This window comes from Rousettus aegyptiacus, unplaced genomic scaffold (genome assembly GCF_014176215.1).
Source record: "Rousettus aegyptiacus isolate mRouAeg1 unplaced genomic scaffold, mRouAeg1.p scaffold_m13_p_3, whole genome shotgun sequence".
Classification (NCBI taxonomy): domain Eukaryota; kingdom Metazoa; phylum Chordata; class Mammalia; order Chiroptera; family Pteropodidae; genus Rousettus; species Rousettus aegyptiacus.
This window is the reverse complement of record NW_023416306.1, coordinates 109847689-109875506: the sequence shown is the minus strand read 5'-3', so window position 1 is coordinate 109875506 and position 27818 is coordinate 109847689. Positions and strand designations below refer to the sequence as shown.

The window sequence follows — 27818 nt, the reverse complement described above, 5'->3', positions numbered from 1 at the left end:
CCTTTTCTTATTTTGGGATTTTTTTTTTTTTTTTGGAGATATTTGATGGTGTTTTAAAAGGCCATCAAAACAGTCAAGAAAAACAGTTTAAAAACACAGTCAAATTAGCAGTTTTAGTACATTAGTCATTCTAGGTTTTCCTTGGGCTTCCTTTTTCTGTAAGTTATGGCACAGGGAAAGTTACTGGTCTAACGGTGCCTGGTTGTCTACACTGAGTTGTACATACTGATTTTCATCTCTGTACTCAATTTCTTAACCTGTATGACTGAAAACAAATGGCTCTTATTGGCTAATGGCGTCTTGGACCTCGGTCTGCTTTATGTGTCTTATTTTGCTCCTCACAAGATCCCCATGAGCTCAGTCCTGCTATTTCCACTATTTTTAGGTGAGATAGGTAAAGTTGCAGATACTAAGGGGCTGAATCAGAATCTAAACTCAGAGATATCAGAACTGCTGGTCTTGTGCTGTTCTCCTTCTTACTCTAACCATCTACAGGGACATTCTAAAAACAATGCGGAGTACCTATGAAAGTCCTTTGCAAAAGGCAAGGAACAAGGCAATGAAACTAAAAACTACCAAGTACCACCACTGAGACCCCTTCATTTTAAACGGAGAAACAGAAGACCAGGGAGGTTAGGTGGAGATTATGTTATTAAAGGGCACAGAGGAGACCTGAACCAGGGTTGCTGATTCCCAGGTAGGTCACTGATCTTCGCATTGGGTACCTAAAAAGTAGAGTCACAGTCCACAGACTGAATCCATCTAAGAGACATGCTACAGCCAAGAAATCTGGGAAGATATCTGGAGGAAATAAAAACACTGGCAAAAACTCCAATCTTCTTTGCTGGAGCTGAAGAGGTCTCTCTCTAACTTGACTCATTTGATTGTCTGACTCAAAAAGAATCCATTTGTGAACTGTGAATCCTCCAGAGGGTCCAAGATACACAATTTACTTGGGCAAGAAAATATTTTGATATTCACAAAACCACCCACAAATCTATTTCTGTGAAGAAAATGTTTTGAGCTGACACAAATTTATAGTAACACAGGCTTGGCAATCAAAAGACCCAAGTTTTATGCCTGGCTGGGTGATCCCAGCCATAGTGCTTTGTATCTTGGAGACATGTTTTCTCCACTGTATATGCCTGCCCTACCCACTCAAAGGATGAAGCTCTATACACAAATAAGGTATCACCATTATAACCACATTAACATCTTTATCTTTTTCTGAATGAGAAATATGGAGGACACTGTAGCCAATGGACTTGCCAAATTAATTTTACTTTCCATTCCTCCCACCCAATTTCTACAGCATGCTGGAAAGTGTACAGCTAGAGGCTACTCTGTGGTTTCCCTGGACAATTCTTCCCACAGTTGAGTTGAATCCTTATCAAGAGCAGTTTCCCAACCTGCTTATACCAGTTCTCTTTATCGCAATTACGTAATTTAATTACCGGAAGGCAACCGTAGCAATGTGCCTATGAAAAAGGACTACTTCTATAAATTCAAGTGGAAGAAGCTAAAATATTGTTGTTAAATATAGGTGTGAGAGACCAGTGAAAACTGGGGAGACTCGATGTAGTACAGTACTCAGGGCTGGATCCTGGAACAAAAAAGGACATTAATGGAAAGCAGGTGAAGTCCAAATGAACACTTGTAAATTTAGTTAATAGAAATTTGTCAGTGATCGTTCCTTAGTTTTGATGAACATAACACAACCATGTAAGATGTTAACAATGGATAAGGGCTATATGGAAACTTTCTATACAATCTGTAAAATCTAAAATTATTCCAAACTGAAAATTAAAAAAGGTCACTTTTAAAAAGGTGTGGGCAAGACAGATGTAAATGATTGAGAACAATTATAAATATCTAGAAAGATTCTTTGGTGAGATTTGCAAAAGCCATGACTCTACTTTAAAAATACAAAAGGGAACCCACGGGTGAACCTCATCCATGCAGAGTACATAGGGAAGACCCATAAAACTCTATTCAACAGATCTTAATTCAAGAAAAGGCCTCAGCTCTGCATCAAAAGACAGGCGAATGGTACTATATTTAGATGAATGTGTCATTTTCTATGATTCCTGGGCCAACTCTGGGCCAACTTTTTTCTATTAACCAACCATATTGGAAAAGAGTCCTATTCTCTAAAGATAACTTTTAGATAATATCGACAATAGAATTTTTGAGGCATGGATCAATTTAAAAGCAGATCCTCAAGAGCCATTTAGAAAGAGAATACCTGAGATCCAAACATGATATATTTTTACAGTTGACTTTTATATCCTGTAAATGGCCAGAATTCCAGGGATTTTTAGCTGTTCTAATTAACTAAGTCTAGGGAAAAATCCAATAACCCTTACTGAATTAGGAGAATTGTATAATGCACTGAAATAGCGCATCAGTAGTAATCATCTTAGAAACCCAGAGGTGGAATGTACTTTCAAGATCTGCTAGCACAACTACCCTTCCTAATAGTACCTATCCTGCCCACCACCATGACACAGTCTTCCAGGCAGAAGTGGGTGAGGCACCTGCTACCTCTCTGGGCCCTCGTATCTCCTTTTGGATTAATTTAAAATCTGACTTCCTAAAGCTTCCTAAAGCTGTTTATACTCATTTGACATTTTTGCCCATAAAGAAATAATCTAACCGCTCTCAAATAGCAAGGTCAGCGATTATCTGAAGTAAGCTGAGTCTTCTCTACCATTTATTAATTTGCTCATTCATTCATCCACTCGACAAATATCAGTTGAACAACAACTATGTGGCAGGTACTGACCCATACAGTAGATATAAACACTAAAAATATCATCAGATCTCTGCTTTTATAGAAAGGGGGAGGGAGAAAATTGACACATAAATAAAAAATAATAGCAATATCAGAACTGTAGGCTATAGCTATGACTATTCAGAATGAGTGCTGTAATTTGGGTGGTCCAGGGAGGCCCAAGGCATGGGGATATCTAGAGGAAGGACGGACATTCTAGGCAGAGGGAGCAGCTGCTGCAAAGGGCCTAAAACAGAAACAAGCTTGTTGGGTTGGAACATGAAGAAGGGGTGTGAGGCTGGAGGGGTTGGGGTGCCATGAGATGAAACAAGAAAGGTGGGGAAATTGTGTAGAAACTTGTAAGGCACATCTGCAAGTTTTGAAGTTGGATTTATTCTAAGGACGATGAATATGAAACAATTAAGTGACTTGACCCATCGGATGTGTGGAGATTGGATTAAAGAGGGCAGGAGTGGAAGCAGGAAAACTTAATAGGAATCTGATGTTATGGCCCAGGTAAAGGGAGGTGGTGGTTTAGACTAGAAACGCAGTGTGGATATGGAGGACAATAAAATGATTCAAGGCATGTTTTAAAGAAAGAGGCAACAGGATTTGCTCATGGACTGGATGTCAGACATGAGGGCACAAAGGGAATAAAGGGTATGTTTTTCCTATTGCTTACACTCTACAAAGGGCTTTCTTTCATGTGATTCCAATTAATCTTCTCAAGCAACCAGTGAGGCCAGCAGGGCAACCTCCCGTTCATACAGGGATGCTGAGATGTGGAGGATGAAACTACCCGCCAAGAGCTGCACAGCTTGTGAAGCACAAATCTGAATTCGGCACCTGCGACTCAGACTTTTCCATGATAGTAGTTTTTATTTCAATGTCTTATGCTTCTTGTCAAAGAAAAAAATGCAAAATAAATTCTATTTATTGTGTTGATTTATAAATAAAGGGTAGAAATAAAGTGAAAATTGAGAGGAGGAAACCAGGACAATATAACTCATCCTTCCCACCTAGAGATGTCACAATCGTGGCTTCAAAGGGAAACACAAACTCCTTCCATTAATTAAACGGGTGAATCAGGTTTCAGTTTCCGTATCCTCTCTCCTTTCTGTACAGCTTGTCTTTGAAGGCATTCCATTTGGGAAATGTATGACCTTTACCCACCGTGCTGCACTTAATTGAATGCTTTGCATCAAAAGTCTCCATGCTAATCAACATTTTACACCCACTGCCTTTCTGAAATTCTCACCCTAGTTCCTTATGTCTGTTTTGTTGAAATCATTTTACAAAAATAAATCATATCAAAGTTTTTCTTTTATTATTTCTGAAACTTTGCTTGCAAAACTAAATATTTTTAACACCATGGCAACACGGTTAGGACTCTGGCTAATGTAACCAGGCCATAGCAGAGTTCGGACTTAGCACACTTCTGCAGTGGACAAATGGGTTGTGAAGGAGGAAAGAGCTAATAAATTAGGCACGGTCAATAATCATTCAAGGCGTGTCTTCTGGAGCTTCCTAAAAGGTGATAAATTAGCCAGGCCTGTCCCACCAGATCAATTTCCCCTCTCGGTTCTAGGATACAATATGTAGGGGCAAACTGCAAGGCTCGGAATGAGTTTAGGCAATAATCTCCCACATCCTCCCAAGTACTTCCTCATACATCTACTCATCTGATCCTTCCAATATTCCTCTGAGTTGGGCAATGGGCAGAATGATCAGCTCCATTTTTCCAGTTGAGGCTCACAGAGGTAGTGATTTGTCAGAGTTGCATGGCTTATTGCATGGTTAGTAAGAGGCAGAATTAGATTTTTAAACTGCATCTCCTAAGTCCCAGGCCAGTACTACTTTCCACACACCAGCCTCCGCTGCTGAAATTTATCTAAACTATCACTTCCAAATGCTTTGGTTTCTTGTTATCCTTTTCATATTTATTAAAGTTATACATGCACGTAATTAAAAAAATAAGTGAACTCTCTGCACTCTATGAAGAGCAGTCCCCAACGCCAACCCCCCTCCTGCTCCCCACACTCACCACAGGGGCTCCCTTCCAGTGCGGCACCACCAGTGACTTAGACTGGTATTCGGTGCTGACATTTTTATGACTTTGCAAAAACAACTCCCAGTCCCAGCTGATATATGTAAACTCTGATTAACTCACTTTTCCTAAACATCCCCTACCTAACTTTCTTATCCTCAGAATGCACAATTTTTTCTAATTTGCTCTGCTCTCTATGTGATTATCACTAAATGAACTCCAAGCCTGTTACTAGTTGGGTAAATTTTGTCAAAACATTCAGATACATCAGATTTCATATTCCTCAAGAAGCTTCTCCATGATTCTTTTGACCTAATCTAATCTGGAATGTTCGCTCTTCATGCTCAGCTGTCACATGGGGCTATCTATCCTGGACCATCCCTTCGCCTCCCTTCTCCACTGGATGGTTTTATTTCCCAGAGGCTTTGTCTTCCTATTTTATGGTATAGCACTTTCTCTAGTAGCATCCTGAAAATAGTTCCATGGGAGATAGGTTTTTTAAGAACTTACATGTCTGAAAACATTTTTATCCTGCCCTCATATTTGACCTATAATTTGATAGATATAAGATTCTGGAATAGGAATAATTTTTTCTTCAGAATTCTAATTCATTTCTAGCTTCTAGTGTTGCTCTTGAAAAGTCTGAAGACATTTTGCTTCGTATTCTCTGAATCTAATGTTTCCACATCCTACCCCACCCTCCCCGCTTTTAGAAGTATATAAGGTTTCCTTTCATGCCGAGTATTCTGAAATGCTATAACAATGCCAGTATGTATCTGTTTTATTCCACTGTGCTGGCATCTCTCTGGGCCTTTTAAAATTAGGAATGTGTGTCCATCATTTTGGGAAATTTTCTTGAATGATTTCTTTGATTTATTTACATGTGAGTATATATGATGTTTGTGTATGTATATGTATGAGTTTATGTGTGAACTTGTGGTGTGTATGAAACTTGTGGTAAAAATTGAATTGTTTCTCACCTTTCTCCACTCCTAGGGTAGAATTCAGCTTTCTTGTTTGGTTAATTCATTATCACTTGTCCATCTATTTTTTGAGCTTCAGAAATGTTGTGTTTATGGTCTTCTCTCTCATTCTGTATTCTTGAGTATATACTTTTAAAGAACTCCTTTTAATATTATTGCTTTAGTAATTTTCGGAGGAACTGAAATCTCACATGAGTGCTCAATACAAATGAACATTCAATTGGCCATCTCTTCTCAGAAGTCCTCCCAGAGTTCTCCAAAGTCTTTTTTCCCCCATTACTAGAGCCATACTGCTTATGGACCATGCTCAGATGAGTAATTAAAGAAAATATTCACTGTCATGACAAGGTCTAGTTTTCCTCTTTTCTTTCTCTCTGGAAGAACATATAATCTCATGGAGAAAAAAACATTTGAAAATGCTAGGTGGTGGAAGTCACTCATGCTGCAAGTCAGGGCTGGCCCTGAGCACAGAAGCCAATAGTCTGCTCTGGTCTGTGACTTGACAAGTCCCGGAAGGTCCTCGTGCCTTCTAATCTATGTCAGAAGCCCATTACATGTAATTTCCACAAATGGAAGGGATAACAAAGGAGTCAGAAGCGTGTGGGTTGCCTAGGGGTGGCCCTGTAATACTCTGCTATTTCTCTGGCTAACCATGTTTGACTAGTTCATTTATCTTCTGGGTCATGAAGGAATAAAACAAAGGCTACATAATTGTCAGAAAGAGAGAGGAAGAGAGGAAGAGAGTGTGTTAAAGAAATGAAAAGAGATTGACAGGCAAACCATAGGAAGATAGACACTACAACAGGTAGATTAGCTGAGTGGTTATGGGTGAAGAGAAGAAAAAGCCTAAATTAAATCCAATTATTATCTGTTGTCCCTTTAGAAGATGAACTAGAGAAGAACCAAATGGGATTTATCCTTCAAGATTTACCATTCTAGATCATATTGTCAGTGCTTAAAGGGTGGGCCTACACATAGTAAAAGATTAGAGCATGATACAGTGGGAAAAAATATAAGCTTTGTAATCAGATAAACCTGCTTCAAATCTCGGCTTTGTCACTAGAAACAAAGTTGCTCCAATTTCCATACTCTGAAAATGCAGGTGGTACTCATTTGAAGTACTTTTAACTAATAGAAATGATGCAAGCAAATTTCCTGGTATTTAGTAAGTGCTCATTAAATGGTAACTGTTGTCATTCGTGATGGTGGAAATGGGCACGCACTGCAACCCTGAACATGCTTACTGCTCCTGTGTCCACCGTCTGCTCCTGCAGGGTGGAGGATTTCATCACTGAGATTGTTTAGAATAGCCAATGCATAATGGTAATAAAAAGTGAACCAAACTTCAGTAGGTTTTATTATCGCTTTTAAATTCTCTACAGAAGTGCCAGATAAAAGACAGGGCACCAAATTAAATCCGAATTTGAGATAAACAAGAAATAATTTTTTTTTAGTATAAGTACGTCCTGTGCAATATTTGAAACACACTTTTGCTCAAGAAAGTCTTGTTTATCTGAAATATAGATTTAGCTGGGCCTCCTGCATTTTATTTAATAAATCTGGCAACCTGAAGGGCACCCCCATATTGCATGCACTGGGGGCAGAATGCTCTACCACAGGCCCCAACCCCTACCACTTGGTAGGCCCCTGTGTCTAATGCATATTCAAAGGGGCTTTCTTTAAATCATTTCCTTTGCTTCCTGAAATAGTATCAATAGGCCATCACTTTTCTTAAATTCTGTTTGGGGCTCAACAGTACTGACTGACTTAATCTGCCAAAGGCCATACTTTCATCCAAATGCTAGACAGAAACATAACTCCTGGCCGAGGAGGAGCCAACACGGCTGCAAGAAAGAGTTAAACAGGGTGGTGGCAAGGCGAACTTGCACTAAAGAACTAGACAGTGGAGCTGGGACAGGATCCTTCCCTCCATCTTCAATGATGCAAATTTGAATATCCATTAGCAGATCAGTAACACCAGTTATTAGTATGTCTCCTCCTTTCTCACAGTCAACTCTTACTTAACTGCAGTAATAGAAGGAGGGCGGGGCACCACTACTAACCCCAAATCCGAGCTAAAAAAATAAGATTAAATGCAAGTTTTGCAAACTAGCCCTCCTGCCCTTTCTTCGCCATGGAGCACGCCAACTCTTCAGCAGGCAGCATCCCCTACCGAACCTGTCAGCGCTCAAAGTCTCAAACCCCGGCCCACACAACTCCCCCTTCAGGACCTCACTAATGTTATCTCAGCAATGTATTTGCCCAGACACATCAGAGAGCTAAATGGCAAAAGAGAGGGCTGTTTCCATCTTTCAAGAGAAACGATAGTCCATTGCTTACCATGTAGTTCCAAACTGGAAAGATTTTCCAACGTGTAAGCAGTATAGGTGACTCACAGTGATTAATATTAAAAATATATTATTAACTTTTTAAAAGCTAAGACTAATCCTTAACCTCACTAATCTACCTATCTATAATTGAGAGTTGACAATGAGTTGAGTTTTTTACCCTAGTTTTAATTGTAAAATTTCATATGCATATCCAAACGGTTAACTATTATCACTACGACAGTCTCTGTCAAAGGGCATGAGAAACTACCATGTAAAAATGTTCTCATTTCATGTTTTTACATGTGTAGGTGTGTGGTTCCCACCCTAATTCCTCCTCTTTTAGCTGATTATCTTGGCATTGACTGTACACCTCTAAATAACATGTGTTGTTTTTGTTTTTGTTTCTGGTTTTTGTTCCTTTAGAAGGGAGTGGAGATAAATGAATGAATTCAATGTCACCTTCATCTGGAAGACAAGTTGACCACCATTCAGAAAATCTACCAAAAACAAAAAAACCTACAACAAAAAACCCCTCTATTTCTTGAACTGTTACTTTCATGTATGTATGAATTTACATCCTCCTGTAATTTAGATTCTGAGTAGACTATTCAAGTGCTGGTGTTTTACAAAACAGAGATTCATCTGGATGTTTGGCCTAAACTGGTCCCTCCATTAAAATAAAGATCAGGATCAAAAATGCCTGAAGATGTAACAGATGCACTTCGATGTAAAGTTAGTTTAGAAATATTACTACTATTCAAACTTAGAATGAAGATTTTAACATTTATTGAATGCCTGGACTATGCATTTCACACAGCATCTAATTTAGAGAAGGCTTAAAAGAGTTAACATTTTAGGATAAACATTTTTTGGATAAACATTTATAGAGTGGTAACAGATAGAAAAAAAGTCAACAGAGATTCTTGTCTTTCCAAAACTGTATAAGTGTATTCCCAAATATTTCTAAATGGTACATAAGATAAGACATGTTCAAATATATAGTCTTAAATATTTAGAGAAAAGGATATCATTGGAATTATCTTAAAACACACACAAACTTGCATTTTGGCCAACATTCTCAAACAAGTTTGAATATCTTATGCTGAGGGTTAACTACTAATTACATTTTCTCAATTTATATATGTAATAAGAGGGCAAGATCTAGGTCATAGCTAGTTGATTAAACAACCCACCCTTACTGATAAGGGATACTAAGTAACTATTGTTAGCTAATAAGGGCAATTTATTTATATTCTTAAACTATTCAGAATATATTGACTTCTCAACACCTATCTGAAGAATTCCTGTGTCATTTTCCAGCAACAAAAAAATTAACCTTCCTACTCTCATAGCCAGAATGAATTTTTCATAATCAAATACTAGCACAAGATCATGTCAAACAAATATGGACTGGGTAGGGGTGGGGGAGCGACACTAGAGTAATTTTGAATACCAGTAATGTTATTCATTTTGGCTTTCAGGCATCAAGACATCAGAGAGGATTTGAGAGCTCTGTTTGTTTACATAGATAACAAACTCAGTAAGGACAGTGTAGCCAGGGAGTATTAAGAGAGATATTAAAGAGCATGGCCGTAATTGTTCATCACAGCCCCTCCCATTAAGGTCAATCAGTCATGATAACATACCGACAATTGTGTCTTTATGTTAAAAATCTGATAATAATATCAACATCCATTTTTAAACTACATCTCACGGGATGCATGTTCTGCTACATATTACTAAGTAGTCAAGTGAAAGAAAAAACAATGTTTTAATTTGAGAAATGCTGCTTTAAACAGGGTTAAACCATTTTGCTTTGTTTCTTATTGCAGGACGTCCCAGAATCTTTAATAACTATGTGTGCACTGTGAATCCCTAGGATATGATTTTAGGATAGAGCAATTCCAGGTTTATTGGACTGTAGACTCTTTTGGAGAGCACTAATTCACATTTCATGTAATACTGGTGAGTGCCAGGATGTGGGAAATCCTGTATCTACAGTCTCAGCGATGTGTGTGTGTGTGTGTGTGTGTGTGCGCGCGCGCGCGTGCACACGTATGATGTATTAACTGGCACAATCAGAAAGGATACATTGCATGATGTGTTTGTCTCCTATTGCTACTATAACAAATTACCACAAAAGTGGCTTAAAACAACACAAATATATTACTCATAGTTCCCATATGACATGGGTCTCATTGGCCTAAAATCAAGGTGCTGACAAGGCTGCCTTTCCTTCTGGAGGTTCCAGGGAGTATCTATTCCTTGCTTTTTCCAGTTTTAGAGGCTTCCTGCATTCCTTGGTTCATTGTCCACTTCCTCCACCTCTAAAGTTAGCAAAAATGCATCTCTCTGATCATTCTGCTGTACTATCTCCCGCTGACCAAAGACAAGGAAAGTTGTTGGTTTTTAAAGATTCATTTGAAAGATTTATGTGATTAGATTAGGCCCACTTGGGTAGTCTAGGATAATCTCTTCATCGCAATGTCAGCAAAGTCCCTTTTTGCCATGTAAGGTAACACAGTCACTGATTCCAGGGATTAGGATCTGGGCATCTTTGGAAGCCATTATTCTGCCTACCACACATGGGATGGTAAGAATACTTTCAGGATTCTGGTCAGCAAACAAGGTCAAAGAATAAGAAAGAGAGCAATTATTCCTACAGTTTTCTTGGTTTTCCCTGTTACTCATAACATCACAGTATCAGAGAAATTAAAATTATTGTCTCATTAAAGGATGCAGAACAGTACACAAAATATGTTCCCAGGCACCAGGAACTTGGTTCTGTCTTCAAAATGTAGAGAAGTGAGCTCAAGTGCTCTCAGAATTAGATTCTCTGCAAACACAGCCAGCTGGTTCTGCAACAATATGGACCCGATTCTACAAGTTGTGCATTTTCCAGAAAAAAGTACGTACCCCTAATCAGCTTTATTGTAGCTCTCCTTCCTAAGGAACTCTGTGTTCATTACCTTCTATGGAGTAGGTACTATAATTGTCCCGTTTTAGAGGTGAGAAAATGAATACTTTTTATGGTTATGGTACTTGATAAAATCTTGCTTTCACCAAACCAGTAAAAAATACATATCTGATTCCAAAGTCTGAGGTCCTAATCTTATGCAATACTGTGTCTTTTCACTTTTATAACTCATCTCTCCTATACATCTTCCCTGTACCTATCTCTAGCTTAAAGTAAGTTCTTTTCTGTCTCTATCTGATCTGAGGGTCTATATAAGTGGTTCTACGAATGTGTGTGTACAACCCACTTGCGCTCATACACACATGTTCAGTGACTCTCTTTCAGTAATTTTTATCTCCATGAGGCTTTATACCTTTAACATACTTTCCATTTTGATCTCTGATACGATATGGAGACTTCCGAGCCACAGGCAGGATATGTCATGAATACATGGCTTAGTGTCACATCTAGTTTCACAGTGTGGCTAGGTCATCACCTGTGAAGTGACTCGACAAGTCATATGAGCACCATAAACTTCAGTTTCCTCCTCTCGTGAGAGATCAGTAATAATATCTACTTCAAGGGTCCCTAGTTCCCAGTTCGTGGACTGGTACTGGTCTGTGGCCTATTAGGAACCAGGCTGCACAGCAGGTGAGTGGCGAGCAAGCAAGCGAAGCTTCATCTGTATTTGCACCCGCTCCCTAGCATGAGCATCACTGCCTCAGCTCCATCTCAGATCATTAGGCATTTGATTCTCATAGGAGCATTGGTCCCTGGTGCTAAAAAGGTTGGGGACTGCCGATTTACTTCACAGGGTCGTTGTACAGATTAAAATAAATTATATATGTAAAGCACCTGATAGATAATAATCACACAATAAATCAAAGCTGCTACTATTATCATGAATTCCTTGCTGTGTTTACCTATGTAAAGGTGCTATTCAAAGTTCTTGTCTCTATGAAAGATGTTAATTGACAACCTCTACTTCTATCAGTGACATTTGTACAACTGACGATCACAGTATAATTCACATCCTACGGTTAAGGTGTGGTTCATGTTACTCAAAATCATTTTCTACTAAAAGGCTGTACTTGCTGGGAGAACTGGGGCCTGAGACTTCTTGAAATTTGCTAATCACATCTGGTTTAGCTTTAGACATTTTCTGGGGTTTTGCCAGCAGCCACGACATTTTAATGGCTACAATAAACCTCAAAGCCTCATCAAATCTTTGCTGTATGTGTGAAAATTATGTCCTCTTCAATTAAACATTCAATCTAGGCTCACACCAAGGCCTTATGGAAAAGGAGGTGAAACCTGAATGGGAACGTGAGATGAAACGGACCGCCACGACTCTGGCCATCTCGCCAGATGGCATTTAGGAGAAAAAGAAATTCATTAGAGAACCAATGGTCTGTATTTTCTTTAAATATTTACTAGGTACCTTTCATGTGTTAAAAACACTGGCATCCCTAAAGATTAGCAGGGCATTTTTGTTTAAATATTCAATGTGTGTTGCGGGGAGCCCCAGTTTCCTCATTTGCCTTTATGGGACTTCACGACTTTTGAGAAGTCCAAATCAAAGAAGAGAAATAACTGAGGGGATATTCAGTTTTCCTTCATAGGGCAGCTCCTTCAGCTTCAGAAGAGGTGTATTCCCTTAAAATTGACTAAGGAAAGTGTCAGTTGAGTACTGTGAGATCTGGAATGACGCCTAGGATCTCCTTAGAGAAAATAGGTGATAAAGCTTTGAGGGAAACCCTGCCTGTCCACTGGCCCCTTAAGTCACTCTTCTCATTTTCTTGTTGTTTACATTCAGACACACAGAAACGCCAAAGGGAGGTGGCTGAGCCAGGATGCTTGAAAGAGGCAGCCCCTGGAAGGAAGGCAGGAGAAGGGGAAAGAGCAAACATAGATCAGGATCATAGATCATAGATCTTTCTGCTCAAAAGACTACAGGAGAGCCCAACCCAATAGTTTACAAGGGCCAGGAGATGAGGAGATGGGCATTCAGGGACGGCCATGGAGTGAACAAACATGGGTCTTCACCACCACCGCTCACCTTGCAGCCATCAGGAGGACTGGCCTAGGCCCTAATTCTGCCACTGGAGAGGAACAGAAAAAGCTGCCCCATGATGGCTTACTCTGCTTTATTACAATAAAGATCAAGCTCTTCATCTTAGACAAGGATAAAACTGTCATTCTTTTTTAGGAAAGAGAAAAGAATAACCACAAGTTCACATATCACGTTCCTGGACAAAGCATTCACTTGGTTGAATTCACGCTCTCAACCACATCAACAGGAGGGAAAAGAAAATCCACATGTGCCTTTAAAAATAATTTACAAGGTAAAAATATTCACTTGTAACCACTATCCTTATTTAAGCAAGTTTTATGCCCCAAGTATAAATAAATGGCTTTCCCTGCCATGAGGAACAGATCTTTCCCACTTTACTTCCATTTTCAAGCTGTTCTCTAAGACTTAGGTTTCTGAACACTCTTTCACAATAAACATTTTTTAAATGTTTATTTTATGTCTTAGTGTAAAAATATTCCTGGTTCAAGCTCTTCATTTCCTCAAGCTTTCCTTTTGGCACTCTGGGCTCCATTTCCACATTAACACGCTCCCTAAATCCTCCGTGTGGCTCTGCAGTTGGAGTTATACAAACTCCAATGCAAGCACTTATATTCTTGGACAAGGAGATGTCTCCACAGCAAGAATGCAAGACTCTGGAAATGCTGAAGGAAAATTCCTGCCCAAGAGATACATATTTTCACTTTTCGAGACTCAGCACTTTGTTTTGAATAATTAAAAAATGTACATTAAACTAAAAGAGAATGTTTATTATGGGTCTTGTCATCATTATCAGTAATATACATAAACCAAACATATAGAGACGCATATATGTATATTTGTACGTGTCTGTGTATGAGAGAGACAGAGACAGAGACACAGAGACACAGGCAGAGAAGGTGGCATAGCAAACTAGTTTAGAAAATGCAAACAGACCTGATTAGAACTCAGCAAATCTGCCTCTCACTGGCTGTGTGAACATAACCTCACTAAGCCTCATTTTTTCAACTTTAAAATGGAGTTAGTATAGGGTTAGTATAAAAATCATACGAGACAACGGTACGCATTCAGTAAGAGTCGCTGTTATTATTATTATTAAAATTATATGTTGGAAAATGTAAATATAACAGGATGTAGATATAACAAGCATTAATTAACACTAGCAAAAGAGAGGAACATGTAAATACAGTGCCTTTAAAAAGTACACAAGACAGAAAGTTTCATGAGGGCTACTGGGTACTGTAACTGAACTCTGCACCAATTCCATTCCACAAGCCACATATAAATCATCCTCTTAAATCATTAAAAAAAAAAAATCTTAGCTATCATCATAATAACAGAACAGTTCCTGTTACCTTCTAGTTGCCTCTTCAGTTTTCTCAAGTCTTTTACAAGGTCTTCAAACTTGACTTGGGAAGCCAGAAAGAAATCTTGTGGCTCAGGCAGGGGGAAAACGCTCTTTTCTGTTCCTGCTTCCTAAAAGATATGGTAAACAAAAGTACATTATACTTCCCCATTGTCGCTTTCAGTTGAAATTCCAAAGCGTCTTTTAATAGATGTTTGAATAAGAATCATAGCAATTCTCCTCTGCTATTCCTAAATTTGGGCTGGTTACTTCGAAGTGCTTTCGTGTCTTTCACAATATCATTTTGGTCTTACTGGCGTCTAGATAGGCTATGGCATGGGCTAGGTTCTATTTTGCCTCATGAATTAAAGGGAAAATTGTCAGGTATGACTTGATCTTGGACAGTCTACTTCCATGGAAAAAGGCATAGGAGGAACACATGAAAGTATTTAAATTGAAAGTCCTCGTTTGAGTTTCACATGGTAGCAATTAGATAACTCATCTTTGGGGTATGTCAATGGGTGTGAATTGGAAGGTGCTGGATAAGGCAGCACTGCAATTACCCTGCCTTATGCCTTTTCCTACCTTCCTCTGCGACTTGAAGCGTGTGTGTGTGTGTGTGTGTGTGTGTGTGTGTGAGAATTCTTCACATACCTGTAAAAATTTTCCAAATGTTGTTTGCCTGCTCTTAGCAGATATTTACTGAGGGCATGATTGGGAATAGTTTTTGACGAGCTCCACAACTATATCTAATAGAGTATCTGAACTTAGAAACATCTTGAAGGACAAAACCTTCAGGCCCATTGAAAGACAAGGTGAGCCTCATATTTCTTTTCCAGTCCAGCTTGCTTTTCTCCCTGGGCTGTTATAACATAAACTTTGTATCTTGCTTATCTCAGATAGTCTTCAGGTCTCTCCATATAAGCTACTGTGCCAGTACTGTGCCAGTTTTTCTTCACATTCCATCTTTCCTACTGCCATTAGGACCACTTCCAAACTCTAAAACTGCTTTACACAGCACTTTATGATTTGGCCTTTGTCTACATCTCCAGCCTTATTTCTACCTTACCCCATCTCTAAGTCCCTCCCCTAAATTTTCATAAAATATTAGAATGGGCCACAGTGTCTTGCCTCTAGGTTATTATTATTATTTTATATCTATATCTATCTATATATCTATATCTATATCTATCTATCTATATATAGTTACATAGATATAGATATATAAATATATATAAACCTGCCTCTTTCCAAGCCTTCCCCAGAACAACCTTGCACTTCCTTGTTCCTACTCATCCTTCAGGTCTCAAAACAGATATCATTTCCTCAAAGATTTCCCCTAAGTCCCAGCAACCAACTCTTGGGCATTTCCACGAGCCCCTCATACTTACTGTTATCACGGTACTTATCAACATTAATTTACAAACTGCCATGTTAGCTTGTATGTCTTCCCCAGTAGACTACAAACACTATGAAGGCAGAAATTGTGTCTTGTTCTCAGTATAGAATATAACCTCTGGCCTATCAATAAACTTTGCAACATTACAGAGAGGCTATAAAACACTGTTCTGGGAAGCCTGTGCCTTTAGAAGGAGACATCTAACTTATTTTATCATTATCAAATCACTTTTCTTGAGGTTTCAGGGATCCCTGAGACTCTCACCTCTCTTTAAGACCCTTAACTTCACTTGGTCTTGGGATGCTGGGAAAAGGTGGCTTTCCTCATTTGATCAGAATAACATTTTATGTGATCAGTGTACTTTTTTTTTCATCTTCCTATACTTATTTTACTACTTTAAAAACAATGGAAGCGGTACCCCAGTCTGAGTGCCGAGATGGAACAACATCTAAGACGCCTGCCACAAAACTCCATGGTAATCTACACTGGAAGAACTCAGGAATGACATCTCTTTCCAAAACTTTTTATCAGACTCAGTCCTGGCTTCATTTTTTTTTTTTTTTAATCTGGAAAAAGAGAAAATGCTGCTGAGCAACTCAGCCTGGTCACTACTCTTGTGAAATTTGCTCAATTTGAGTTCAAAAGACATAGCTCTAGATGAGTTTCTTTAAACTTTACAGACCTAGACTTGGACCCCAAACCTGGCTTGAATGGAGAGCAGCCTGGAGCAGGAGTCACCTTTCTTCAGGTAATTGCTCATCACCACTAACCACAAAAATCATCACTTATGCTCCTAGGGGGAAGGGATAGTTTAATAAATCACATAAGTCTACACTTTTGTTGAGTGAAATGCATTTTGCACAATGAAAACTGGGAGAGCACCACACAAATGCTGACTTCTTATTTTTCCCAAACTGGGCCATTCCAAGTTTGAAACTATTCTCATGGTAAGATTTTCCTCTGTGATTTTCCTCAATTACATGGGGTCAGCTTTCTTCAAGGAGAGCCCTATATCATAGGCAAATTTTGGCCTTCCTACACAATGCATCTGACTTAGTTGAGACAGACACTACAAGGTAAATTGTGTCAACCTTGACTAGAAACGTTACCTCTCAAGATTCTTCAGGGTGATTCTGCCACATTAGTACCTGCTGCCAAAACTTTGGGTATATACATAGTGCGTGAAGCTCAACAAGGCTACCACGCTCTACCAGAAAACAGCTTTCACCTCTTCGTACCTACTTCTTCATAGATGAAACTACATTCCTGTTGATATTTAAGTATACACAACTCAGCAAGTATTTATCAGGCACCTACATGATAGACACTAAAAAAGAGATAACAATGGGTTCTGGAGCTCAGGGAACAATGCCAGAATGGTACATAATTGCTCATTGATGCCTATATACAAGGCGATGTTCACACAAAGTGTTCCTGGGCTTCAAAGGAATGACAGATGAGGAAGTGAGCAAAGTCTTCATGGAAGAAGAGCCATGTAAGATTTTACAAAAGTGGCACATGTTCATAATGTTTAGTAATTTAAAGAAAGAATATCTTACAATCCAACCACCCAAAAATAATCAAACATTTTAATATATATCTTTCTAGGTTTTTTTACGAGCTTGTGTGCATTTATATTTACATATTTGAGATTATTTTGTATATTATTTTAAACATTTAGCAATTTGAAAGCAGGCCAAGAGTATTTTCCAATACCACTAAATGTTCTCCTATACATTTTCCATGGCAGAGTATTATTCCATTTTATGACTAGGATAATTTATTTGACCCTAGTTTCTACCTATGGACACTGCCAAAATTTTTGCTATATTTTTCTATTACGAATTATTTTAAATAAAAAAATGATACATGTCCTAGTTTTTTCCTTAGGATAAAAATCTCTAGAAAGATTCTGATATAAAAAGACCAAAGCCTTGCTAGCCCATACAGCACATCTGAATGAATTAGAAAAAGGTATCCCCTGTAAGCTGGCACAACTCCATGGGCAAAAAGCTTGATGAGCACATGAAAATATTTATGAACATTTTTTTTCCATGGGCTCTTAATAGGACATATAGTTTGGTGAGTCCAGGGCAGATTAGATATGGGTCTCACCTGACATAGAGATCTTAAACAGAGAATAACACAGTCAAACACATATTATAGGCCTGAGAAAGGTTTCATCAGTGTGTATTGCTAATTCTATATGTCTAGTTGACAATTTATACCTTCTATTTGTTTTCTGTAATTATCTGCAGTCTCTTTTGCCACTTTTTTTTTAATAGGACGGGACAAGTTGACCTTTTCCTGTTGATTTTGAAGAGCTTATTACCTATTATGTTGCATGTGTGTATACGTATATTTATTTATTTACTGGAAGCTTTTTCCCAAAAGGCTTTTTAATTTATTATTTTAAGAGAGTATTCATAAGAAAAAAAGAGAAGTTTTTTAAAGGCTAGTGACAAGAATAGTTCCAATTAGGGAGAGCATCAAATGTAAAAACACATCAATAAGAAAGCACAGGGTGTGTTTGGAAAACATTAAGTCTTGAGTTGAATCACAGAATATGTGTAGAGGGAAAGTAATAAAAATATGGTTGTAAAAGACTGTAATTAAGTTAGACAGTCTTAATTCACTTGAAAATGGGGAGCCATTTCATTTTTGAGTAAAGAAGGGATGTGAAATGATCAGAACTATAAAATGTAATCAGGCCACAGGATGCGGGATGGGCCAGAGGTGGGGAGGACAGCTGGGAAGCAATTGGAATCCCCTGGATGAGTTAGTTTATCTTAAAGTCTGAATGAGCTGGGGTCAGTTGAAAGGAAAAACAAGGAAGAACATGGGAAACAGTTTAGTTGAAGGGCAGTGAGGAACCAAAGAGGAGCACAAGCTTCATGTCTAAATGACCAAAAATTACAATATTTTTAAGAGGAACAGGGGAGAAGTTCAGGGTGGGGAAGGAGGAATGATAAATCTGGCTGTAGATATACTGAGAACAGTTAAATAAACACACCAGAAAGGTAGGAGGAATGACTATAGACATCAGCAGTGCTTAGCTTGTCTTGTGGATAAAATCGTAGGGCTTTTGAAAATAAGGCCCTGGAATCTTTACATTTCCTCCCTCGGTATCCAGGGAAAACTTCGCCTACATGGACAGTTAAGCAGGAGTCCTGACAACATTTTCCTGAGACTTTTTCCATTCATACTGATTGCTACATTTCTCAACAACTTACAACAGTACGTCTTTCTTCTCAAAGTCAGGACTCCTTGTTCTCAATTTAAGGAGAGGAATAAAGCAGAAAATTGTGGTCAGGTAGATTCTCATGGAAATTTTTATTTCTAATTGCAAATGTAATTTAAGCAGAGAGAAGGAATTTCAAATTCCACATCTTCAATTTGTTCACAGATGGACCTTACTGATAAAGTATTGGATATTACTTAATATTAATTTTCTAAATTTTGGTCTGCATCCAAGAATCTAGTTTCAAATATAACCAATTACTGAATGGATATAGATTTCATAGAACCTCTCACAACTTTGTCAGAAGGCACTGAGATAGTGGGGGTCTCTCTGAAGCTGGGTTATATAGTGAATTGAGAGTCAGTAGATTTGTGCCACTGAATAATACTTCTCTTTATGAGAGTCACCTAAACTGTCTTGGCTTCCGTGTTTCCGTCTGTAAACCAAGGAGGCCGAATAGCTCTCAGATTCTATGTTGGACTTGAAATCCCCCCTTCCAGCCATCCATCATCCAATTTCTGAATGCCAACAATGTGTAAGAGTTAAAATCCCTTTGGTGTAGTTTTCCATACAATGCCTTTTCTTACCTGATCATAGTAACGCAGGTAATATTTCACGACATAGTCCACCAGATTAATCCCATTATCCTAGGTTTAAAAGAGAAGCTTAAATGAAAATCATTCACATGCGTCTCTGCAGTATTATATAGTTGAGAGCTGAAATCTGTGACCTGAATATTTTTATTTAAGACTGACAAGACTTTCCTCTCTTCTCGTCCCATCCATTTTCTATGGCATCTATACCAAGAAATGACATTACACTATTCTTTCTGGGGGGAAAAAAACCAAACAGATAATCCCTAAGACCTCTGAGGTAATGGCTAAAACAAACAAACAAAACACTGTCTCAACATTTTCTGGCATAAAGCCAAGACAAAAGGGGGCGGGAGAAGGCTAAAGGGAACCAGGGACTAGAACAGAAAACCATCCCTCCCTTCCCACCTTTCAAAAGATGTGTGTTCTTAATGGCGTGAAAAACAATCAGGACGGCTTAAAAGGAATGCCATGTCACTTTATGACCCTGGGAGGCCAGGAGCGAGCAGGCCCTCCCACAAGGCAGCCTTTGAGTCTTGTTCACATGGGTCTAATTCTAATTTGCCTGTGTGTTTCCCCTCTCTCCATTCCTCCCACCCCCCACAGGACACCTAGGTATGGGCTGCTTGTTTCTAAAGAGGAAGCTCTGCAGGGGTGTGGAGCCAAATGATAATCAGGCTCAGAAAGTTTGACAGTAGACGCCTAGCCCAATTGTGTGCGCAAAAGAATCATTCAAATGCTCAGCTCAATCAGTGCTTTGACCATGGCTAATACCGTATGCTCTCTGCTTTATTCTCTCATTGTAGTTCAACACCTAACTGTATATTATTCTAGAGCAAACGAATACTGGGAATTTTGTCATCAAAATAAGATCAAACATAAAAATTGTATCTTTATCGAGAAGTCAAAATAAAGCGAAGAAAAATATATTGTTAGGGGAAGAATAGAGGTGAATGGAATGAGCAGAAATACTTTTTCTTTTTTTACACTAAAGGTATAGAAGAGAAATAAATGGCAGATCATACACATTCATTATAAAAAAATAAATACCCGACTTTTGACATCCTTGAGTTTGGGCAGAATTTCTAAGCTATATCCATCTGCTTGTCCGCGAGTCCTATTTCCTCCATTCATATAATTTCCAAAAGCCAGAATGAGAGCTAAAATATCCTTCACACTCTTCATGTGCAGCAAGCCCTGTGATGGCAAACACCAATGATTATGGAACTGAATTCCAAATGTGCCTGTGTTCATTTATCAACGAATATTTATTAAGTATCCAAGAGGCTGTTTGGTGGCATGTTACTAATAAGGTTAACAGTTGGTGAAATGGAAAATATACTTTATTCAACCATAAGTGTCTTAAAACGATACATTAAGAGCCATCATTTTCTATCCTTTCAATGAATTATAGACTGTGTACATTTTATTACTGAGGATTAAATATTAGTATTTATATTTCCATTTGAGCCAGTTTTAATTTTTTACTTAAAGTATTCGTAAATTAAAAAAAGAGGGCTGTCATTGTTATGCTTCACACTTGATGATTTCTGAGTAGAAAGGGATTTAATATCATTTGAAGATCTATTTTTGGACTATATATCTATGCAAATAGTATAGTTGTGTATAGGGTAGATACAATAGCAAGTCTATTCTTCCTTATTCCTGGGTATAATCCTTGGAAGTGAACTAAAATAATGTATTTTGCAGCTAGACACTGTGTTTAGTAAGTGTTTACTGACATGTCTGTTAACTTTTACAGTTTTAATCTGCTCAAGCTTTTCTTCAGCTCCCCATCTCATTTGTTCTTTCTTTCTTTCTTTTTTTATTCCAAGTGCAAATTTTCGAATTCATACTGTTTTCTTTTCTCTGTAGTCTTAGTTGACTTTATCTTCCTTTATATTAGGGGAAAGAAAGTCAAATGCAGCTCTAGGCCAACTTCTGCTCCTGATTTTTAGGGTGCTATTAGAAAGTATACGTTATACATAGGTAAGAGAAAAATTGTGCCTTCAGATAAGCACTTAAATACTATACTATTTGTGGAGAGGATTATCATGTTCTTAAGACATGGGTCATTGTGAGAAAAAGCCAAGTGCGAGAATTTAATTTTATAATGGATACCAGTGTGGTAAAGCCAACAAAAATTTATTTGGCCATTACTTATTATCATCATCATTTACTTCCTAGATCAAATCTCTAGAATCTTTTTATTTCACGATCTAGACACATTTCAGACAATCAAATTCATGTGTGTACAGCAAAATCTCTTTTGCAATCCAGACAGTCAAGTGGAAAACAAACTATACTATTCAGGTTGGTTTTAAGTGGCTAGTATGTACACTGGGAGGTATTTGGAATATTTGAGAAGAAATCTGTAAAATTGTCATTTTCCCTCCTTTTCTTCTTTTCTCTCTCTTCTCCCTTCCCTTCCCCAACCCCTGCCACTCATCCGCATGTGCACACTCACTCACATTGAGGCACGATGACCAACGCAGTGATCTTTAGAAAAACATACAATCTTAAATCCAAAAGGTTTTGGCAAAGGGACTCTAGTTGATTTCTCCCACTCCCCATTTCCTCCTTTACCCTGAATAAGGACGAAGTTATCTTTTTAAATTAGACAGCGACATACCTTAGAAGCTCGTGTGATGATCTCTACCTTTCGATGCAGGGAGGTGATGCCCTCAGAAAAGACAGATCTGAAGATGATGCACTGGGCACGCTCAGCAAAATTAGGGATCTGGGCTAACTCATGTAAAAATCTGTAAAAATTCAAAAAGAATCCTCTTGCTTCATAAACAATCACAAGGAAAATAAAGAACAGCTGAAAAACACCCACCATGAGCACATTCCTTATTTTACAATGTCAATTTAATACTTATAAAAGGTTATCATATAAGCTGACTTAAGCAACTCCAAGAGTATGTGTTCTACCGTGGATGACAAAGCTTCTTTTTTAATGGTTTCTATAATGGTAAATAACTGTATGGTATATAAAATACTTTAGGAACAGAAAGTTAATGAAATTCTATCACACCGTAACAAGTTATCTATCTTCTGCTACCCAAATAGGAGACTAAACCCAAATGAAAAGTGTTAATCTTTAATGTCCGAAAAAAAAGAAACACAATAAACTCCATTTATTGTGCAGTGTTCTCTAAGGTTGTACTTACATAGGCTGAGCAAAGTGAAGACTTGAGGCAAATGTCTGTAGACAAGTGGTAAAAGTCTCTTCCTGAAGTGAGATTACTATTTTTTTTTCAATTAATGAATTAGACGATAGTTGATAATGTCCCTATTCCCTATTCTACAGATATTTGTTTACTTTTCCACATCGACATGTGTCTATATAGACAGAGCTCAGAGCTCAGTGCTTGGAACAAAGCAGGCACTCATTAAGTGGATGCAGTCTTAAGCCTCTTAAAAACTACAGTAAGAGAGATCTCAAAAGCTAAAGGTAAGTACCTAACCTACACAGAGAAGCTCACTGTCTGAGCACTTGGGTACTGGTGCCCTTTGCAAAATTAAGTTGGAAGAGTTACATACTCTCCAGGCCAATCCTCAGAGGAAGGGGTATAAACTAAAATGGGTGGAAAGAGTTAGACATGCATGAATTCAGTAAAGGAGAGAATCCACTAACAGCTATTAAATTCATCTTGGGGTTGAAATGATTATTACCTGATATTTCTGAAAGTCATGGTCAACTCGTAAAATCATTACTTTGACATTTTGCAATCTCTCCCCAAGAATGCTTTTACAAAGAAGCAAATCTGGAGCCTCCATTTTTCCATATCCAAAGAAATTGCCTTAGATTATACTCTGTGCCTCTGCTACTTTATTTAGGGAGATTTGGGCTTTAATAAGATTCTAATTATCATCTGTTTTTCTTATTTATCCTACAACCAGGTAATATCCTTTTTTTTTTAATGACACTGAGATGAAGCAAAGAATGCCTATAAAGAAAACACACCTTTGTTTTAAAAACAAGTTCTGTAAATGATTATAATGTAAACCATGTAATGAGATATAAAATGGAAACATAGAATTCTGAACTAAGAATAAAAAAGATGAAAAAATTACACTCTATGTAAATAGTTTTTTTCATAAAATTAGCATTAAACCATCGATTCATTTACAACTGGATTCAGAGGTATCACCAATTTTCACAAATATGAGCAGCAAAAAGCTTGTGGGGCTGAGGGTATTTGGTCCTGTGATGAGTCTTGGAGAGTTTTATTTTAATCAGATGCTGCTGGGGAGCACCCTCCATTTCTCCCCTTCCAAATGTGACCATGAGACATTATTCCCTAAGTGGGACCCAGACTCCCACAGTAATGCACACTTTCTAGTTTAAATGAACACTGACAAAAGCATTTATGAAGACTTTGTGAGAGAATATACAGATCTACCCTTGAACTCACCAACAAATACATGGATGAAAAGGAGGAAATGCTAGGTGAATAATTACTTATAACTAGTCTCAAAACAACAGGAGGGATTGGAGGAAAGAGTCCAAAAGGCTCATCGACTCATTTTACCCAGGAGAGAGTAAAATAGTACTGCAAGGCTCACTGGGATTAAAGCCTGTCTGGGATCAGGTCTTACATTAGGAAGGCTGACAGAGAATCTTAAAGAGCCAATGTCCTGTGCAGGGAGAAGGGTCTGATACACGTTTCCAGAGTTGGGTAGTGGGGAGGGAAGTTCAAGAATTTGATACTACTTTTGGAAAAACTGCGGGAAATATGTTACTGAAAATTAATACCACAGCATCAGTCACCATGACTAATTTTAGTCAGTCTTCTAGACACATATGAAGCATTTACACTGTGTCAGGCACCATGCAAAGACCTGAGAACAAAATTGAAATAACAGTTCCTTCTTGATAACCTGAGAAATAAATCAACAATGGAGTGTGAGAGTGCTGTCAGTGATGGGGGCTTTAATAGGAGTTACAGAAGCCACACGCGCAGGGCATCGAAGTCAGAGCCCTAGAGGAATGTCAGCCAAGGTTTCCTGGAGCTCTCCAGCGCTTGCGCAGGACACATGCAAGAAGCTACCAGTCAGAGTCTAGACGGGTTGAATGATATTTGTGGGAGAAATGAGTGGGAGTCAGATGCTAAACTGGGACTTAGTGTTAAAAAAAAAAAAAAAGTTTAAACTTCCTCTTCTGAAAGAAGCATTTTAAACAGAGAAGTGATCCTTTCGGCTTCTGCCCGCCCCCCCCCCCCCAAAATCGCCATGGCAATGGCTTGGCCAACTGATTGGTGGTGATAGCAGATTTGAGGCTGGGAGACCTACAGGACTGCAGCTGCAACATTCTAAGAGGAAAGGTAAGAGGGCTTGCAGTGTGAAAGGAGAGGGCGGATGGACGAGAAAGCTACTAAGGCAGCAAGAACTGGAGTAACTAACCAATCCTAAAGGATTGTGAGTAGCATCCAGGACAACTTGTAGGTTTTGGGCTTGGACATTTGGTGGAATGTGAAGATACGATATAATGAAGAAGGAAAACTGGGGGAAAAATATGAGTTGATGTCACTTTCTATCCAAAGTAGCCACACAAAGCTTTTTGAAAGAGCACCGTAGCTCCCTTCCCATTTATCTGGGAAAGTATTGGAAGCATAAGTAACCTCAAAGGTTGTGAGACAAGTGCCTGATAAATACTTTATCCCCCAATTTTGTTTCATTCACTACCCATAAGGGCAAGAACAAGAACTCTTGGTCTTGGACATTGGCCCTTGGTACTTACAAATATTTATAGACTGATTTCCTTTGAACTAGTCTAACTTTATACCCTAGGGCAAGTAATACAGAGGACTTAATAACCCCTAAAGAAGCCACACACTATAAATCTTTCCCTTCATTCCCCAAAGCAGGCTTATTTTTCTAGGAAGGGCTGCAACTTCAGCCTTCAGGAGAGAAATTTCATACCTCACATTGTGTGGGTGACTCATTCACAGCAGCAACTCAGCTGACAGGTGGAATGATGCAATGTAGCCCACTGCTCTTAAGGAACTAACATCAGGTTTATCATCTCCTAAACCCCCAAATGGTATTATCTCAGATGTGTGTACACATAGAAGCTGTGTACACAGCCCTATTTCATGTTGTAACCTATATTCTTCCATAGAGGAGTACACTCCAGTGCCTTATTTCAGAAGTAAGTGTGTCTTCTTTATGAGAGTCCCAAGGCAGCTGTGACCCTGGGAGAGTATCAGAGTTTATATGGTGCCCTCACTAGGCTTGGTGTCCTCATTATGCTTGCATCAGGCATAATCAAACCCAATGGAGCCTCACCTCGCCTCACCATTATTCCAAGACAGAGTGTAAAGACTTGAGGGTCATTTCTGAAGGGAGTGGCTCTCAGACAGCCTGGTCCCAAGCAGATGACACCTTTAGGGGAAATGGTTTTCTAAATCTGGCACTGTGGTACAAGAAAGCTGATGAGGTGAGTGATGAGGCCAGCCTCTCCATGCTATGATTTATAGGACTGGGCACCACAGGGTTTTTAGGAAATTGTAATGCCAAAACTATAAATGATTCATATTTTCCAGTATGTAAACCATGCTTATAGTCAACTAGCTTGTAGCTAATGACAAATAAGTTGCCAGAAAATCAGACTCTGGTTTAAATCAAACAAATGCTGCTCTATGCAGCAGATCAAAAGCAAAGGTGGAATTCACTCGGGCCTGAAATCTCCACCTCTCTGCATCTCGCTCTCCAGCAACTGAGACCAAACACGGTGACCCACCAGAACAACACGACAGGCCTCTTTTCTGTCAGTAATAAGTTGGCATGTTCAGGAAGCCATTACAATGACTATTCACAAACTTTAAAAATGCTCTTCTATCTAGATCATCAGTAGAGAAAGCAGGAATGAGTTATATGTTAATTACCTGCCACCATTATTCTGTGTCCTAGCAATTAATCTTACAAAATAATACTAGAAAGGCATTAAGACAAAAAGACAATGGGAACAGTTTCAGCAGCAGAAACTCACTGTTCATTTCACTCGATTGGCAATTCTCATAGCTTAGAGCACAGGTTGCAAATTATAGCCCACAGGCCAAATTCAGCCCATCACTCATTTTTAGATAGCCCACCAACTAAGGATGGTGTTTATATTTTTAAATGGTAGAAAAAAGAATCAATAGGAGGATAACATTTCATGGCAAGTAAAAATGATATGAAATTCAAATTTCGATATTCATAAATAAAATTTTACTGGCATATAGTCATGCCCATTTGTATTGCCTGTGGTTGCTTTTGCACTATGACAGCATACTTGAGTAATTGCAAAAGACCATATGGCCCAAAAAGCCTAAAAATACTTACATCTGGTCCTCTACAGGAAAAGTTTGTCAACTCTAGGCTTATAGACTGTCATTGCTCGATGTGGCATTGCTGGCACTACCCAATGCTTGACATGTCCTCCTGTTCCTGTTAAGAAACCGTGTGTATCCCACCCTCCCCTAAATTCATATGTTGAAATCTTATCCCCCAGTATGATGGTATCAGGAGGTAGGGCCTTTGAGAGGTAATTAGGTCATGAGGGTGGGGCCCTCGTGAGTAGGATTAGTGCTCTTAGGAGAAGAAACACAACAGCGAGCTTGCTTCCTCTCTTTGCTTTCTGCTATGTGCAGATACAAAGAGAAGTTGTCCTCTGCAACCTGGGAGAGAGCACTCACCAGAACTCGACTGCTCGGCATGCTGCTCTTAGGCATCCTGCCTCCAGAGCTGTGAGAAATAAATCCCTGTTGTTTATAAGTCGACTGGTTTAGGGTATTTTGTCATAGTGGCCCAAGTTAAGACAGTCTTTAAATACTCCCTATAGCCTTGTCAGTGTCTAAATATTCCATTATTAGTCAGTTAAGTTGCAGTGTTTAGTTTACTGTATCAGGAAACATGACTTTGGAGTGGATAGGAGTGAGAACTGGTAAGGAGGATGGCTCAAGTTGATGGAACAGAGGGCAGTAGAACCCTATGTGCATTGGTTCACAATATTACTAGGCTTCATGAACTAAGTTGGGGCAGGATGGCGGGGGGGTCCCTAACCTATGTTCTGTATGAGAACAATTCATCT

At 38.7% G+C, this 27818-nt stretch overlaps 1 protein-coding gene across 6 annotated transcripts in view; it reads right to left on the bottom strand.

Moving 5' to 3' along the window:
* The window catches only part of FMN1 (formin 1), a 373160-nt gene that overhangs the window by 103573 nt on the left and 241769 nt on the right, over positions 1 to 27818 (bottom strand). For all 6 annotated transcript variants that reach the window (XM_016160807.2, XM_016160801.2, XM_016160803.2 and 3 more), the window contains 4 exons: positions 22371 to 22500; positions 20789 to 20935; positions 19733 to 19792; positions 14516 to 14636 (listed from right to left, as the gene is read on the bottom strand). In XM_016160807.2, the coding sequence (XP_016016293.2) occupies positions 14516 to 14636; positions 19733 to 19792; positions 20789 to 20935; positions 22371 to 22500 (458 nt within the window). The remainder of the gene's footprint in view (positions 1 to 14515; positions 14637 to 19732; positions 19793 to 20788; positions 20936 to 22370; positions 22501 to 27818) is intronic.